This window comes from Panthera onca, chromosome A1, assembly GCF_046562875.1.
Source record: "Panthera onca isolate mPanOnc1 chromosome A1, mPanOnc1 haplotype 2, whole genome shotgun sequence".
NCBI classification, from domain to species: Eukaryota; Metazoa; Chordata; class Mammalia; order Carnivora; family Felidae; genus Panthera; species Panthera onca.
Window position 1 is genome coordinate 91,788,944 of NC_138339.1, and position 17,782 is coordinate 91,806,725.

The 17,782-nt window shown below is 38.7% G+C and overlaps 1 protein-coding gene across 2 annotated transcripts in view; it reads left to right on the plus strand.

The window, feature by feature from the left end:
* Nucleotides 1-426: 426 nt before the first annotated feature.
* EDIL3 (EGF like and discoidin domains 3) overlaps nucleotides 427-17,782 on the plus strand; it is a 423,610-nt gene continuing 406,254 nt past the window's right edge. The window contains exon 1 of one of the 2 annotated variants that reach the window (XM_060635428.3): nucleotides 427-1,081. In XM_060635428.3, coding sequence (XP_060491411.1) covers nucleotides 1,012-1,081 — 70 coding nt within the window. In that variant the 5' untranslated portion in view covers nucleotides 427-1,011. The remainder of the gene's footprint in view (nucleotides 1,082-17,782) is intronic. The other variant, XM_060635426.3, reaches the window with a different exon arrangement.

The following is a 17,782-nucleotide window of genomic DNA, read 5'->3' on the forward strand; positions in this document are numbered from 1 at the left end:
ACTAGGTTGTATTTTCTGAGGATCTGGGCAATTCACTTTACAGGGTTCCATTTCTAACGTAGCTTCGTGCCCCAAGAGTCACTTTTCAAAATTTCTTAACTTCTTTTCCTGGCTATACTGAGAACGGGACTTCAGGGGCATCTTTAACGTGGTTAATTGTAAAGTCAGTGCTGGAACCGAGAGTATCTCGGACCCCAAGGTACTTCCCTTAACTCTACAGTCTCCAGCGTGTGCAGGGAAGGCACAAGCAATGTAGGAACTTTAGAGGTGGTGGCAGGTGCCAGGGTGTGGCTGCAGTTGTGTGTCCCTTTTCTCTTCCAGCAGAAGGAGCCACCTAAGAGAGAGAGAGACAGAGAGAGAGAGAGGAGAGAGGGAGAGAGAGAGAGAGAGAGAGAGGGAGAAGAGAGGGAGGAAAGAGGGGAAGACTGGGGGAGGGAATAAGAGGGGAGGCGGGAGGCGGGTGGGGCGGGCAGGCACCCGGGGAGCGCGGCGGCTGCGAAGCTCGGGCTCACACGCACGCCGCCTCTGTTTGTACACAGTGCGCTCCCGGCCGGAGGCTGGCTCCCCGCTAGCTCACGCTTCATTGTTCTCCCAAGTCAGAAGCCCCGCAGCTGCGGCGGCGAGCGCTGAGCGGGCCGAACGCACCGTTTGCCCGTCCACCCGCGCGGGTGACCCGGAGCCGCCGCGGGAACCCGCGCCCCGCCCCGCCCCGCCCGCAGCGCCTCAGTCGGGACCCACCCGCAGCGGAGGCTGAGCCCGCCAGCGGCTCTTCGGAGCTCGCCCACCTCTTCGCGCCGGAGCGCAGGCAAAAGGGGAAGAGTGGTTCCTCTCTTTGGTCGCCACTCTTTCTCGTCCTCTTCAAGAATTTGTTTAAGGTAGTGCTGCGGACAGAAGACGTCTTCTTGAATTCTCTGACAGGGGCGGGGTTTGCCGCTGCCCTGCGGTGCCACCTCAGCGACACTGCCCTCCGTTACGACCCCTGACCAGCCGGGGTCACGTCCGGGAGACAGAATGATGAAGCGCTCGGTGGCCGCCTGGCTCTTGATCGGGCTCAGCCTCAGTGTCCCCCAGTTCTGCAAAGGTGAGGCGGCGGGGCCCGGGCTGCAAGGTGCGGGACGGGCTGAAGTCCCTTGGGAAATGCCGCGCAGGGCGCTGGAGGCGGTCCCCGGGGCGCGCCAGGGGTGGCGAGCGCCGCGGGCGGTACGGAGGCGGCGGCGCGCCCTAGGTGCCTCGGAAAAGTGCTGGCAAAGTCAGAGCGGAGTGCGTGGGGCTGAGCGGGGGAAGAGGGTGCGGGGGGACCGAGGTGAGATCGAGGAAAGACGGGGACTGGGGCAGGCGGCAGGGAACGGCGCTCCGGGGAACCAGAAGCTCCTCGGCTCACTCGGCCAACGGGGTCACTGCGCGAACCTCCCTGGGCAATGCCAGTGATGCCAGCCACGGGCGACGGGCGGGGCTTCCATGGGGGCCCGGGCCGGGAGGCGAGCGTGCGGGCGTCATCTGATTGAAACGGGAAGAGGCTGGGGAGCCGCATGGCGGTCCGCTCCCGGGTGCGGTTCGGCCAAAGTGGGCCCGGGCTGCGCGCTTTGCAAATCCGAACCTGGCCCTGGGAGTTCTGGAGGTGGGTGAGGTGGAGGCGGATCTGACTAGTCAGTCGGGCTTTCTCCTGCCTCCCCACCCCGAACTCGCTGCGTCGGTCACAGAAAAAACCCTGGAACCTACCTCTCGCCTAACCTCAGGGGCTCCGAGCTTGGCTCAGCACTCCCTCCGGGTGCAAGCGTAACTCGTGGTCATGGACAATCTCGCAGTGCGAAACATCCTCGCTCCCCCGCCCAAGAGCAGAAAAGTTGTAAGAGCGGGTCTGGTTGTGCTTTCCATGACTTGTGTGAAATAAATCAGACTGCAAAATAAAATAAAATAAAATAAAATAAAATAAAATAAAATAAAATAAAATAAAATAAAATAAAATAAAATAAAAATAATTAGTATTATTACAGGACTCCGAGGAGTCTCCTACTGAGTTGTATAGACGAATTTCAGGTCCTTTGCGAAGGGTGGCTTGTCAATACGAACCCTTGTTCTAGCCGCGCGTCACTGCGCGGGTCGCGGGTCCAGGCTCAAGTTGGCTCTGGAAAAGGGCAGGAGGAGAGGCAGGGGCCCTGGAGAGACCGCTCAAGGGGGTCCTGCCCCCCTTCGGCGCTCACGGGTGGAGAATGCCCCTTCTGAGGGGTCCGAGGGTGATAACAACCCTTAGCAGGCTGCTTCAGGTGGAGAGCTGAGTGCACTACAGGGTTTAAAACGCTGTGCCTCTCAAAAAGGATAGTTGAATTAAAAGCGTTGACTCGAATCCGTTTGAAATTAGACACTACACTAGTATTCCACACGCACCATCCATGCATCCATCCATTTGCTTCCCAGAAAAATTGTGGGCTCTCGGGCTACTGTTTGCCCAAGAAGCCTGGTGTTCCTGGAGGCCTTCGGCTGCCCTGCCGGCAGCGATCCGTGGCCGAGCTTTGCCTGGGCCTCCCTCCCTCCCTCCCCCAGAAGGTGGCTATTTTCCCCAGCGTGTGTAGGCGTGTGTGTAGGTGTGTGCCTTGCCAGCGTTTACAAAGTGCCCTTCCAGTTATCAGGCAGAAGCAGCCACTCCACTGAAGGTGAAGGGATGGTAATGCCTTTGTAGTTGCTCAGCCGAGTTCCCAGGCGATAGGGTAAAGGCAGTGCTCCCACCACTGTCATTTTCCTTTCTCTTATTTCCCATCTGGATTCCTTCTGCACTTTCTTCCCTTAGCAGGAAGGCGAAGGGAAGAACCGCAGGCACAATCGTCTCCTCCTCCCTTCACCGCCTCCATTCCCACCCCACACACCAAGACACACATTCACCCAGTCACACGCACCTACACCCTGCCACCGCAGCCACCATCTGTCCCCGAGCCGAGGTGGAGAGCGGAGGGGGTGGAGGAGGAGATAACGTGTCTAGCGTGCGTGGCCGCGCTCTCCTCGCAGGGTCTGGTTGCAGGAACCCTGGGGTGCGGTGAGTCCCGGCTCCATGCAGCCCGCAGCTCTGCCTTCTAAAGATACCCGCGCCTAGGGCACTGCTTACCGCGCGAGGCAAACCAGCCACGGTGATGTTGCCGGGCCTCTCCTTTCCCGCTCCCAGACAACCATCGGGCAGCGGTGTACTCCATGTTCTTTAGTAGACTGCTCCTTTTTTTTTTTTTTTTTTTTTTTTTTTTTTCAGCCAGCCCATGGTTAGAAGGAAAGAGGGCTTTAAGGAGAGAAACGGACCATTTTCAATGGGCTCTTTTGGTTGAACTTGCACCTTTCTAATATAGTCCCCCTCAGCCCAGCAGAAGGCAGAGTGCAGCTTGCGTGACAGCTCCAAACAATTAAACTTTGAGTAAACTTATTGAAGCCAGTGTTAACACTGGGAATTTCCCTCGCATCCTCCCTCCCCAGACATCGTTTATCTAATGTAGCCTTTTAGAAATTGGTGTTTCCCTGTGTGGGCTGCAGTTTACGTGCATTAATGATTGGGATTTGGTAATTTCTTTTATTAGTAGTTTTTATTTTAAAATTAAACCAATGGATCAGTCAGAGTGAATATTTTATTAACTCTTAAATTATTCATCGCTATGGGTTGCTCTGAAAAATCCAATAACATGCATACAGTTGCAGCAAGCACGTGACATCTTATGCAATCTGTCCCTGTGCCTGCAGTTGGTGCCTGAAGTCTTTAAGCAAATGGCACTGTCTAAAAATGTCTAGACATGTCCTAAATACTATGAATCATTGGCATTTGAATTTCCTTTTTTTTTTTTTATCAATGGTGAATTTTAGTTACTCTACATGAGAATAAATTAGTACCTGAAGAATCTCACTCAAGATAATAACACTATGCTTCTATGATTTAGTATAGCAATATTTATACTGAAATTAACAGGTTTTTGTGTTTTGTATTTTGTATTTAAAATGTGTCACACATTAGTGTCTTTGTTTCTCAATTTACATGACCGTAATTTCTGTACTTTAAAAATAAATGCTAAGTCAAATGCCAGCTGTAACACCTAAGGGTAATTTTAAACGGTTGAACTAAAAATAATAATTAAGGGAATATAAAGTATTCTGTGACAGTTTGACAGTAATGCAAAATATTGGCCATGCCCTGCACTGTCATGATACATCCACTTTTTTTCCCTCTCTGGTACTTAAAAAGCTTTTTTCATTATTCTTGGAATGTTTCCATAGCATTGCGATGTGTTTTGTTTTAAATATGCATATTTTGGGGAACACATTTAGATTTATAATAATAAAAATTAATGGTTAAAATTTGAAGTACTACGTTCTTCCTTCTATAGTCTTGAAGTCACAAAGGTCTCCAAAACCGGGCTAATGTATTTCACTTCTGTACTCTTCTCTAAAACTCCCGTGTATTTTTCTCAAATATTTAAAGACTAATGTTGATATAAAACATGTATTCAGGATCTAAGGTATTTTTAGTAAATATTTTCATAAAGTTTCCTTTTATTGCCAGATACATGTGATTTTTCCTTCTCACAAAACTATAGGAATGTAAAGTAAGGGGATAAAATATACATGAGTAAATATAAAATAGCTTGGTTACTCAAAATTATTACAAAATAGAAGTTCGGCAGTCCTTAGAGTCTAAATTAGAGTCTTAATTTTATTGATATTAAGATAAAACTTTTACTTAGGTACTTTAATTTAAAACTTTTAATTTTTTGAAGAGTTTTGAGTTGAGATGGACTGTATATCTTATCATTTGTGTACAATTAAAAAAAAAAAAAAACCTGCCTGATCCAAAAGTTTTATAAAGCCTAAGAAAGTAATTCTGGCATTTGTTGTTTACTGAGTACACTTTCAGGTGCAGTAGCTTTGAATATGATACATGATGTAGTAGGTTCATCATATTCTTTGCAAACAAACAAACAAAACCATAAAACAGTGCAGGGTTTAGAACTCAGTTCACGCCAGAGTAAATCATAATGAGTAGGTAGTGAGAAATAGATAGCAAATCTTGTAAATATGTAATTAATGGTATGACTTCTCATAGCTAATCAATTTACTTTTTACATAGTGGGGTTTATTTCCTAAGTAGTTTGTACACTGCATTATTATTAAGAAAAGAGTAGAAAACCAAAACCAAGCCATTTCTGTTTTTCAGTTCTCATCTGGGTTGTAAGGAAGATGCCAGGCATGTTTTTTTTGTTTGTTTGTTTAATCATAGCCCATGTAATGATTATAATAACTTTTGGTTAATCAAAACAAACATGTATTTGTATACAAAAAGTCAAACAGTTACCCATGTGGAGTAGAATAAGTATTGAAATTGTTCTCATGGTTATGTGATAATGCTAGAAATTAAGTACTATAAATACTTAAACTGAATAAATTACCACTTAGTTGTCACTGAAAATTCCTCTAAAAAGTCTTTGATTTGAGGAAGTTGTTGAAGGGAAAAGCAGACCAGGATCAACTGTGCCCTTGCCAGCAGGTGTCAGGATAATCAATGGAGATCTTTTAAAGGAAAGATGGAAAAAATAAAATAAGCAAACCAGTAAAGGTGAATCTGCAAATTCATATAAAGTGACTTTCTGCTGTGTATGAAACTGATGTTATTAGTTTTCATTGATCCCCTGAAAAAGAGAAGGAGGGTGAGTTGTAAGAACCTACTTCTTTTACCACAGTTTTTTTAACTTAGAAACAGAGTTACTCAGCCACTAACAAGTGCATTTCTAGGTTGAACCATTATTTTTCAGGGGTCTCTTGAGTACCATCCAAGGACATGCACATAGAGCTATGAGGTACTTGCAGGAAAACAATTATCACTGAATGGTTTAGCATACTTTTAAGCATAGCCTCCATACCAGCTCTAAGTTTTATAAATAGAAATTCTGTTATTGTGATTTGTGTGGATATATGTTCACCTGTATATTTATATACATCTATAGAACTGGTAAGACATGGTTAGTTACCTTTTTTTTTTTTTTTAATCATGATGGTGAAGTATATGTTTCCTGGAGCTTGCAAGTGTCTAAATAACAAAAGTCATGTGGCCAAAAGAGACCAAATGACATGATAAAGTTTTGTCATAACCCACTGCAGCCAGTTATTAACCCTTATATGTGTTCCTGTTATGTATCGCTAGCTATTAGTGACTTGATATCATTTATTTATTTTTAATTAATCCTTAAATGATTACATTCCTTACAAATTAGTTCTAGCATCTGCTGATATAGCCTTTCACCTGGTTACAGATTCACCATTACACCATTTCTGTAGGTTCTCTCAGGTTCTTGTACAGCTGATGAGGTGTATCAGCTTGTGTCATGCCAAACTATCTGTCTTCAGTGGTAACCTGTGTCAGTCCTCCTAATATGAAAATTCTCTTCATTTCTCTGCCCCTGCATCTTTCTCCTCTTTTCCTCCTGCCTCCCCAACATTTCCTTGATGGATAGCAACTGGGGCACAACATCCACTATAAAATTCTGTCTTCATTATTAAGAGGCTTCAAATCACCAAAGCGGTGTGCAGTTTTCAATTTACTTTTTTTGTGTGTGTAAGGGGAAAAAGCATCATTGTGGGAAGCCTCTATTACTAAATCCTGAGGTCTAAAACATACATGGAAGTATGTCAGGATCTTAATTATAAACCAACTTTACATTTTATACCTGGATTTGTCCTGCCTGAAACTATCAACTGGGTAATAATTTATATCCATCCTACTTGTAGAGAAGTCTCTTGCCTTGCCTGTAGCACATAGTTGAGAAACTAGGAGAAAACATCAAAAACTCCAGACCACCTAAGATAGAGAATACATGTAGTACTTAGATCATATAGAAAAGTCTCTTGGTTTTTAAGTTCCCAGGCTTTCTATAAACTGGATCCAGAAAATGAAAGGCATATGAGGTGATAGGTCACTCTTAATCAGAACAAAAAACTATGGCAGCTATTAGAAACAGGGCTGAAAAAGTTCTCTGCAAAAGCAGTGATATCTTACAGTGTAAAAAAAATGAGGGACATTTACCAGGGGGAGGGGCTAAGTATAAAGGCTAAAAGGCGTTAGTGTGTGAGAGAACATTCTAATAATTGGTGCCAATATTGGCTTTGGATCTTAGACAAAGACTCACAGCAATATGTTCAATATCTGGGGGTATAAAAGCAGTGGAATGCATGTATTATTGAAGAGATTTTGTCAAAACTATTTAAGCTTAGAAAACCTACTCAATGGTGAAAGAGACAGATATCTGAGGAATTTGCTTGTTTAATATGCTATTTTCCCATCATTCCAGAGAATATGTTATCATATATTTTGTACTGATACTTTTTCACTAAAACAATGAATGAAACTCTTAGGAAACACAAGACTCAATGCTGTACAAAAGAAGTAGACCTCAGAGTGCAGATAAGATGTCATGCAATTATTGGGTTATATTTTAGGAGAAAATGTGTCATTATTTTGTTTCAAAATATGCATTCTTATAATGATACTAACTGCATAGGATTTGTTCAACAAGAGATTTAATAGTGCATGGAGCAGAATGAAGGATTTACGTACAAGAATTTAAGTGAAGGCTTTTTCCAAGTGCTAAAGCACTTTTGAAAGTGATTGTTGCTATGGTGAAAGAAGATTGAGTCCATGTCTTAGTTTTTCTTTTTCTCTTTTCTAAAACACGTCTGCATCAAACTGATTGATCTTTTTTTTTGAAGAACAATTTAATGTAGTATAACAGTCCATACATGGAAAGGCCAGGGTTTTAATCTCATGTTAGATAACATTGTGTTGATTTGAAGCTAACCTCTCAATGAGGTTAGGCCATCACACATTCTTTAAGGTTTATGCTTTGTATTTGATGAAGTTTTTAATTTGGGGAACGCAGAATCAGCCTTTTCAGCCTTTTCTTGCTATACTGAGGTCACGATGACCATTCACATTTTACTGATACTAGAGATTATATGAAGACAACCAGAGTAAAATGGGCTCATGACTCTTGAGCAGAAAATAGTGAAAGAGTCAGATGGGAACAGTGGAGAATATTTTTGTTTGAAATAAGTTGACGACTCCCTCCCAGTAATGTCTGCCCTCTACAGGCATTAGTCCTTCATCTGTGCTCATATCTTTCCTGCCCTTCTCCCTTCACATTTTTCTCTCCTAATGCCAGTTAGAACTTTCATTTTACCTTGTTTATTCAACTTTTTTTTCTTTCACTAGTTTAATTTTGTAAGCACTAACTTTTTTGAGCTATCAGCTATGGACAAGTATCAAGCTAATAATGACCATTCAAAATGCTTTAGTATTTACTCCAAATTCTTGTTTCATGTTTTGTGTTTCCTATAAAGCCAGAATTTACAATGGTGGCAGGCAGGACAAACAACCCAACTAAACAACAACAACCTAAAACAAACACTCAATATACATGGAAATGAATGGAGCTATTCCTGCCCCTGCGCATCAGTGTTCTTATGAAGTCCCCAGACATTTGAAACAGCGCTTTGTCTTTTACAGAAAAACAATGTGTCAAAAGTAGTTTCAGAAACTTTAAAAGCTTTGTTTCTTATTTAACCATTTTTTACAATCTGTGTTGTGGAATGAGCATACTTTGAGCTTCTCAGTGCTCCTGCAAGAGCATTGTTAAAAATGTGATATTAACATACAGGCAAAATGTAAAGTGTTTTTTATGGCTGTTATGCATCTTCAGTTAGAAGAAAAGTTACCTCTAAGTGATACATTCCTTTGTTAAATACAAGGTTCTGACATTTCCAGCTGACATAATTTTGACCTAGAAACAATATTTTTTCAAGTATCAGTTTTTTTTTTCTTCTTTTTACTTGGGGACTGCCACCAGTCAGTTTTAAGCATCTTGTTAGACAATTTGAAACAGGCATGCATTCTGATATCTTTCTTAAATACAGTTAACAAGTCTAGTATTTATAGGGATCATGCTATATGTTCCACTATTCTAAGTACCACTTTGATTCTTACAAGTCTCTGAGGCACAGGTACTGTTACTATTTACATAAATGGCATTTACTATTTACATAATGGCATTAAATAATTTCCCAAGGTCACACAGCTACTAAGTAAGTTGTTAGAATTAGAATCCAGGTTAAATCTGGAGCCTGCTCTCTCAACCACTAAAGCATGCTGTTTCAGTGAGTGACACGTCCTGTCTATCATGGAGATAGTTTGTTAAATGATCCTTTTATTTATAAAGCTCACACTTCATATCTATTACTATTTAACTGGTAGATATTTTGGAAATGGTAAATTGTATTTCTTCTCTAGACAGTACTTTTACAGTGTTCTAATTTAAGTTGGTAACATGTCATACCTCTTTTTGTATTCAGAAATAAAGTTTAGAGTATGTTCTTTTTGGTCAGAAAGAGTTAATGTGTCTTTCAGAATCATGCATCACCAGGAAGAATAGCAAAGGTGGGGAAAAGAAGAACACTTGGGAAGTAATTCAAACTCATTTTTTTTTCAGTCTTGCCATTCAATTTTATTGCACTATGATTTATATATATATATATATATATATATTTTTTTTTTTTTTTTTTTTTTTGGTTTTCTAGAATTCCATTGTTCCTCTACATTGTTTCATTGTTACTTGATATGATACGTAAGACTACACTTTCTCTGTAATTTTCAGATACAGAATATAGGACGAAGTGATTTTAAAGGTTAATAAGATTTTTATTTCTGCTAGTTTAATGAAGGTATTTAATTTGCCTTACATCCCATCCTCATTTAATTTTACTTTTCTGTGACCCCATTAACAAATTTTAGCCAAACAAAAGCACCAAGTGGTTTCAAACCATCAGCTAGAAAAATATATTTTCTGGGGCACCTGGGTGGCTCAGTTGGTTAAGTGTCCGACTCTTAATTTTGATTCAGGTCATGATCTCCTGGTTTGTGAGTTAGAGCCCAACATCAGGCTCTGCACTGACTGCACAGAGATTGTCTCCCTCTCTCTGCCTCTTTCTCTCTCTCTCTCAAAATAAACATTTTTTTAAAGAAAGAAAATGCTATTTTCTGGTTTAGCATTTAACTAAAAGACAATTTATTATTTTTTTAACTAGAATTGGATTAACTTTCAACATTTTACAAAATGATAAAAATTGCACCAATTAGTATGAGATGTCCTTATTAATAACATTGTACAGATGTACAATATTTAATAGTTTAAATAGACCCCCATATATTATATTTATTCTTGTAAAATAATAAAACAATAAAGTTTCTTAAGCATTTCCATCTCTATTCTAGTTACCATGAGCAGAGAAGACATTTTTTTTTAAGTTTACTTATTTATTTTGAGAGACAGACACAGCGCAAGTGGGGGAGGGGCAGAGAGAGAGAGAGAGGGAATCCCAAGCAGGCTCTGCACCAGCCGTGCAGAACCCAATGTGGGGCTTGAACTCGGGAAACCGGGTGAGCCAAAACCAAGAGTCAGATGCTTAACCAGCTGAACCACACAGGAACCCCAAGAAGCCTTTGTTGAACACAAAAGGAAGCTGAGGTTCAAAAAGTCACATGATCTGTAATTCAAGCAATCAGTGACAGAGTTTGAACTTGACTCTACATATTCTGGGTCCAACATACTTTTCTCTCTCTTTTTTTTCCCCCGCAGTTGTTGGATTCACAAGATGAGAAGGAGGAGTCGTTATACTATTGCTTTTTCAAAGACTGTTAGAACCTGTTTCTCATTCCAACAAACACTTTCTTTCCGTTAGCCTATAATACCCCCTGTTTCTCTAAGGGAGCCTGTTACCAACCATCATGACATCCTGAACTTTTCAATGGCTTCAGAATCTTCTTTCTTCTCTAACATTTGTCCCCTTAAAATCTTTCATGCATGAACTTGTGACCCTTTTAACATTCTGGTATTAAACTTCCTGGAAGTTCCCAACACTAATGATTCCCATCTCCGTGTTTAGTTACCTACTGGCAATGCTGTTCAATGGATTTTCTCATCACATGATTGGCTCAGGTAACACTACTTTAAATTTCTCAGACTTTATCTCACCAGAATTATCTGTCTTTCTACTTTTCTTTGTCCTTTACTCCCACAAACTCACCACTCTAATTTTTAGTCTTACTTATCTCTCTTCTTTCCCAGCCTGGTCTCTGTGGTTTTCCATTTTAAGAGGTATTCAACCATTTATGAATTTCTCAGGCCAGGTGCTTTTATCAGTTTTGCTTCATTAAGTCCCAAACTAAGATAGTTTCCAAAGTCTCATTCACATCTTTGCAACTAAGAAAATTGGAGTGCTATCAGAAGGTATTGGACCCGCTAGAAATCCTGATGTAGCTGAAAAGTCGAGTTCCAGAAATCCTGATGTAGCTGAAAAGTCGAGTTCCACATCTTGAAGGGAATGAACAAGAAAGATAGAAAGTGATATTATGGGAAATATCATGGGCACCGCCAAAATCATATGGGAATTGCAATTTATTGATAATTATAAATTTGGGAACATCATCATAGGGGTTATGGTTGAGCGAGGATTGAAGACAAGATCCTTAGAATAAAAGAGTCAAGGCATGTTGTAAAAAAAAAAAAAAAAAAAATTATGTGGGTATTGAAATCCCAAAAAGTTACACAAGAAAAAAATGTTGGAGAGAATGACAGTGAACCAGGAACAGAAATTTTCAAGGAATGAGGGGATATAGTGCAGCAATCAGGAGATAACTATAATAATAAGGGTATAGTGTTGGGAAATAGTTATCTGTTACATGAAATTAAACCCAGGTGGGGTTTTGTTTGTTTGTTTTTGTTTTTGGTTTGTTATTTGAAAGGAAGGAGAAAGCATGTTCAGTAAGTTGCTTTGAAGACTGGGAAAGAGTAATGCCGCATCTGAGGTCTAGAATCTTTGGGAGAGAAAACAGTATCCAATTAAGAACGCTGTGGGTAAACAGTGACTCAGAGGAGAGTGGATTTCTCCTAGACCAGGAAGACAGATATAATGGCCTAGTCCCAGGCATCATGCTTTTTGACAGTCTTCATACGACAGCTTTTGACGTGTTGCGCTCAAAGCATTGCTTTTAAGCACATACAATATGTTTTCATATGCAACAGCTCTTTTAAACCTCACAACCATCTGGGGGGTTATTATTAACCTTATGGGCAGATGAGGATATAAATGAGAATAGGGTAAGTGGTCAGCACTCAGACTTATAGACCCAAGTCCAGGATTTACTTCACTATAGCACAATTACAGAGAAAACCCCAGATCCAGGGAAGGATCCTTTTTAAATTCAAGGCACATCTGGGAGATAGGAAGATTTCTGCAGTTGTGTCGTGACCTACTTTGTCCTATCCAGATGGGCCTCTATGTGTTTTGAGGTTTGCATAGTTTAGGTTACTGGGAATGTCTATGTCTGCTTGCTGGTCTTAATCCTTACCCACCTTGGATCATTTGTCCAAATGGTTTTTCCTGGAAAACAACATTATTACTTGGAGAATATTTCTTTTTTCCTTTTCAGCATACTCAAAATTGTGCAACCTTGCACACAAAGAATTCTTTTTCCTCAAATTTACATGTTTCAAATATTTGTAAACCATAATGTTTCTTCTTTAGTTCCTGACATGCTAAAGTTGTACATATTTCTTCCTTTAATCTGTCCTTGTAAGCCATTCCTTTCATCATTTTAGCTGTTTCATTTGGAATCTCTCCAAGTAGCCTACGTATTTATTCAACAGGCTTGCCAAAAAGCCAACAGAGAATTCCAGGGATGCGCCTTCCTTAAATAATGCCACACGCTTTAGTCTGTCCTTTCAAATTTTGCAAATACATTCTTAATTTTCATCTCTTGTTTTGCTGTTTTTTCTACCAGACCACTTTTTGCCAAATAATATTTATCTGTGCCATTATTTTTTTTTCATAATTTTGTTTTCCTTTTGCCTTCACTGGAGTTTTCCTTTCTTTTTCATTTTGAATTTAGTATAACATTTATTACTATTATATGATGTATTCTCTGTCCATAGAATCACAAAGTAACCTAACTTCATTTCCTGCAAATTATATTATTAGGCTATCTACTGGTATTTTTATATCATACACACACACACACACACATATATATATATATATATATATATGTATATGTATATATATATATATATATGTATATGTATATGTATATGTATATGTATATATATATATATATACACACACACACAAAATCTGCTAAATTATATGCAACAAATCCTACCCTTAGTTTTCTTTTTTGCATATATATTTCCTTTTGGGTCTTTAAAGCATTCATTATCTTGTTGAAACTACCATCTAACTCTATTTCTGTAGTTTTTCTATTTCTGCATTTATTTTTGTCTCCTAAGTGTTGCCATTTTCTTCTCCCACTTCATTGCTCAGTTTAAACTGAACAACCTCAGAGAATCTCTCTGATAACCTTATCCAAGTTACCAATGCTCCAACATGTACACCTATACCACTGTCATTATTCTCTGTCACTGTTTTTTTGAATTATGACATTTTAAAAAATCATAGCTATAAAGTCACTTCATAACTTATTTATTTCATTTCTTGTTCCGAATGTATTATAAACTCTATGTAGGCAGGAAAAGCATATGTTTTGTTCCCTAATATGTATATCCAGCTTCAACCATGGTGCCTTATATGTACTAGGCACTTCCTATTTGTTGGCTAAATTTGCCCCTGCAGGGATGAATGAAAAACATGAATTAAAAACAACTGTGTTGGTGTATAAATCTTCCCCTGGTTTAAAAAAAAATGTGTTCCTTTGATAGACCCATTAACTCATTTAATAAATTCTTATCTGCTTGAAGCACTGATGCATTGACCTGTAATTTATGGCACAAGTGATACACTTTTAGAAGGCAATAAATACTTTAGTAGTGGCAAACTCTAAGAGCAGACTAAATAAATGACCTACTTGTTTCCATAGCTGTCTAATTTATAAACACTTTAAAAGCAAGATTTGGGTTTTACCTTAAATTATCAAATTGCAATAAAATAGTTGTAATTGTATATGGAAGATAGACAGTAAGCTCTAGTTTTTCATTTTGTTATCAAGGGTTGACACGAAAACTATGTGCAACAAAATCAAAGCACTTGGTGGTGGTTTAAATTGTCAGGTGGAGGAGTTGCAGGTAGCCCTTTGATCTACTAATTGTACAGTGCCTGGGGGATGACTCCCATAAGCTCCACCAGCAATAACTTTCCTTCAACCATAACTTCTTTCCCTCCTCCTGCCATGCAGTCACACCTGCTACACCCAGATGTACTTGGCAGAGGGGAAAAGACAGCCCCAGGAAGCTGTGTCTGCCCAGGAGCCCAAAGCTCTGTTTAGAGTTTTTTTGTATGTAATGACAATCTTTATGTCACAGCTAACTGCTGTTTATTCCCCTTTGGGCAAGTATACTTCTCCTTTCTTAAAAGCCTCAGTGGTTCTAAAACTATTTGTATGCTTGTGACCTCAATAATTGTGTGATTTCCACTGCTAGCCTGAAAGCTCTGAAAACACGTCTTTCTGAAAAAGGTATATGGCAAAGGATTGTATGCAGTCACTTATAAAATCTAAGGCTTTGCTCCTTTTTATGTGATAAGAAAGAACATTTGGCAGTTTTTTTTGAGGGGCAATTAATTCCTCATACTTACTCTAAAGTTTTAATTATTTTTGAACTGATAAGTATACACTCATTGAAGGAAAGCCATAATTGTGTCATTTGGTGTCTATATTTAGAGACATTTCAATGAATAAATACCTGAAAGTAATATTTTTAACCATAAAATTGATCGCGACACATAGTCTTATGATTTATTTATTCCACAACTTTTTATTGAGCAGAGATAGATGCCAGGAACTGTTTTGGGTGATAGAACTACAAGAATGAACAAAACAGGCGGCAAACCTTGCTCAGATACAGCTTAAATTCAATGAGTTAAATGGATGGGATTAGAGAATAAACAAAGGAAATTGTCTAGTAGGTTAAAAGAAGGGGGTCGGGATTTCAGGAGTGGATCTCACTTTTATGTAGGGTGCTCATGTCAAGCCTCACTTTTCACCCCAAACATTAAGGAAGTGAGGTATATATTAAAAGCATGTTTCATTTGTCTCTGTGTTTATTATGTTTGTTATGTAACAGCTAAACTTATTTTGTAAAATATATCCATATTTTCCTTTATGATTTCTGCTTTTGGCAGAAATTTAAGTGCGTAAGAATTGCTCTTTGCTTTTTCTACCAGATGATTAGCTATGTGTCCCAACACAACTTACCAAAACTTAGAAAATGAAGCACTCATCATACACTAAATTCTATGATGTATTTGCATCAGTTCAGACACTTGCTGGGCTGCTTCTTTATTAGTGGAACAGTATTTTTAATTATTAAATTACTTATGAATTATGGATTTTAATTATTAATCATTGCATGTCATAGAAATATAGCAAAATATGGTTTCTAATATTTTACTTGGGATGTTTACATCTGTTTTTATCAATGATATTTTGAGGTATGTTTATCAAGCTTGGAACTAGGGAAATGCTATACTTGTACAATTATTTAGAAAGCTTCTCTTCTTTGGAGTACTTTAAGAGTTTTTCTGTTTCTTAAAGTTTTGGAATAACTCACCTACTAAGCAATCTTATCTGTTTGTTGGGTACTTTGTGAATACTATTTCTAGGGTCTTCCATAATGAATGGAGCACTTGTTATTCCTTTTCCATTTTTGATAATTTATGATTTCTGTTAAATTTATCTATTCTGATACAATAGTATAATTTAAGAATATTTTCTAATTTGTTAGCATATATTATATATAACATTAAAATATGAAGAGTTATTTATATAAAATAAAACATTACATATATATACATATACATTTTATATATATATGTATATATATATGTGTGTGTATATATATATATATATATATATATATATATATATATATATATAGTGTGTGTGTGTGTGATATCTACAAAGTATAAAAAATAAACATTAAAAAGATAAAGGTTTCAGGCTCAGGAATCAGGATTTTCAACTTCAACAGTTGACTAACCTTGGTTTTCAAAAAATAAATAAAATGGGGATAGAAAAAAATAAAATAAAATGAGGATGATAATAGAATCTTACCCCAAGAGTTAATGTCAGGATTTAATACAGGTTAAGTGCTTAGAACAATGTCTTTGGCCAGGATGGAGATGATAGGGAGGAGGAAGAGGAGGACTAGTATCTCCAGTTTTGTAAGCACAGTGCTTGGCTCAAATTATGACAAAAAGTAATTGATAAATGAATTGAGTGTCAATCATCTTTTTCATTTATTATTTTAGTTTTTATTTTTATCAAGAGGACTTCAGTCTTTTAACTGAGATATAATTTGCAGGTTTATTAATATAATGTGATAAGAGAATGGAATCAGATAGACTGGGAGTTGGATCCTGGATAAACTCTTGACTAATTCTGAAGCCTTTTACATACCTAGGTGTACATACCTAACCTGTTTCCTCCTCTGTAGGGTATGGATAAAGCAAGAACAATCTAATACGGTCATTGTAATGATTAAAAGATACAACCCATGTAATATGCTTATAGATCCTGGCAATATAAACTTTCAATAAATATTAGGTATTTTTTATTTTCTTAGTTGTGGTTCTGGCTATTGCTATAAAGGGGTCAGCTCCCCTGGATACCCTGGGATACCAAAGGAGAATGGTATAAGGAGGGGATGGGAACCTGGATTGATCTGACAAAATGGCCAATCACCAGAGCTTGGCAAGTTTTCAATTTCTGTTACATATATTTCGGTTATGTTTCTGATTTTAAATTATTGTGTTTTGGGACATTTGACTATCTTAGTCTGTTAGGGCTACTGTAAGAAAAATACCATAGACCGGGTGGATTATAAAATACAAATTTGTTTCTCACAGTACTGGAAGCTAGAAAATCCAAAAGCAGTGTGCTGGCAGATTCAGTGTCTGGTGAGAGCCTGTTTCCTGGGTCATAGGCAGCCATCTTTCACTGTGTCCTTATATGGTTGACAGAGTGAAGGAGCACTCAGACTTATTTTCAGTGAAGGCACTAATGTTATTCATGTGGCCTCTACCCTCATGACGCAATCACCTCCCAAGGGCCCAACTTCCAAATACAATCACATTGCGGATTAGGTTTCAAAATATGGATTTGGGGGAGGGGGACATAAATAGTCTACAGTATCATCTGTAATAGAATATCCTTCAGTTTCACCTACCCCACTAGGAAGTCTTTGCTTCCTTTATATTCTTCCCACCTAGTGGCACTGACTCTCTACTCTGAATATAGACTGTAAGTTGTGTCCTGATTTATAACCTATAATAGTAACTTCTAAAACATTTTAGGTTGTTTTTACTTCACATTTGGCTTTATAGGTCTCAATTGTAAATATGGTATATAAGGCAGTTGACAGCTTGGAAGTTTTTTGTAATTTGCTTATTCACAACTCGTGGTCTCTGTGGTCAGTACTTAGTATTCAGAAAACTTCACTGTGTCTTGCCTTTCAGCAGTTCAAGTTTAATATTTTGTGTCAAAAAAATGGATAAAAATTAAGTTTATGTTGGCCCAAAGGTTTTAAAATAAAAGAATTCCATTTGCATTTTAAAGAATTGAATTTTACTACTTCCTCACTTCTGGAGGGGGGTGAGGAAGAAAACTTTCCTTTAAGACATTTAGGTTAAATATAAGGTTTAGAGGGGCGCCTGGGTGGCTCAGTCGGTTAGGTGTCAGACTTTGGCTCAGGTCATGATCTCA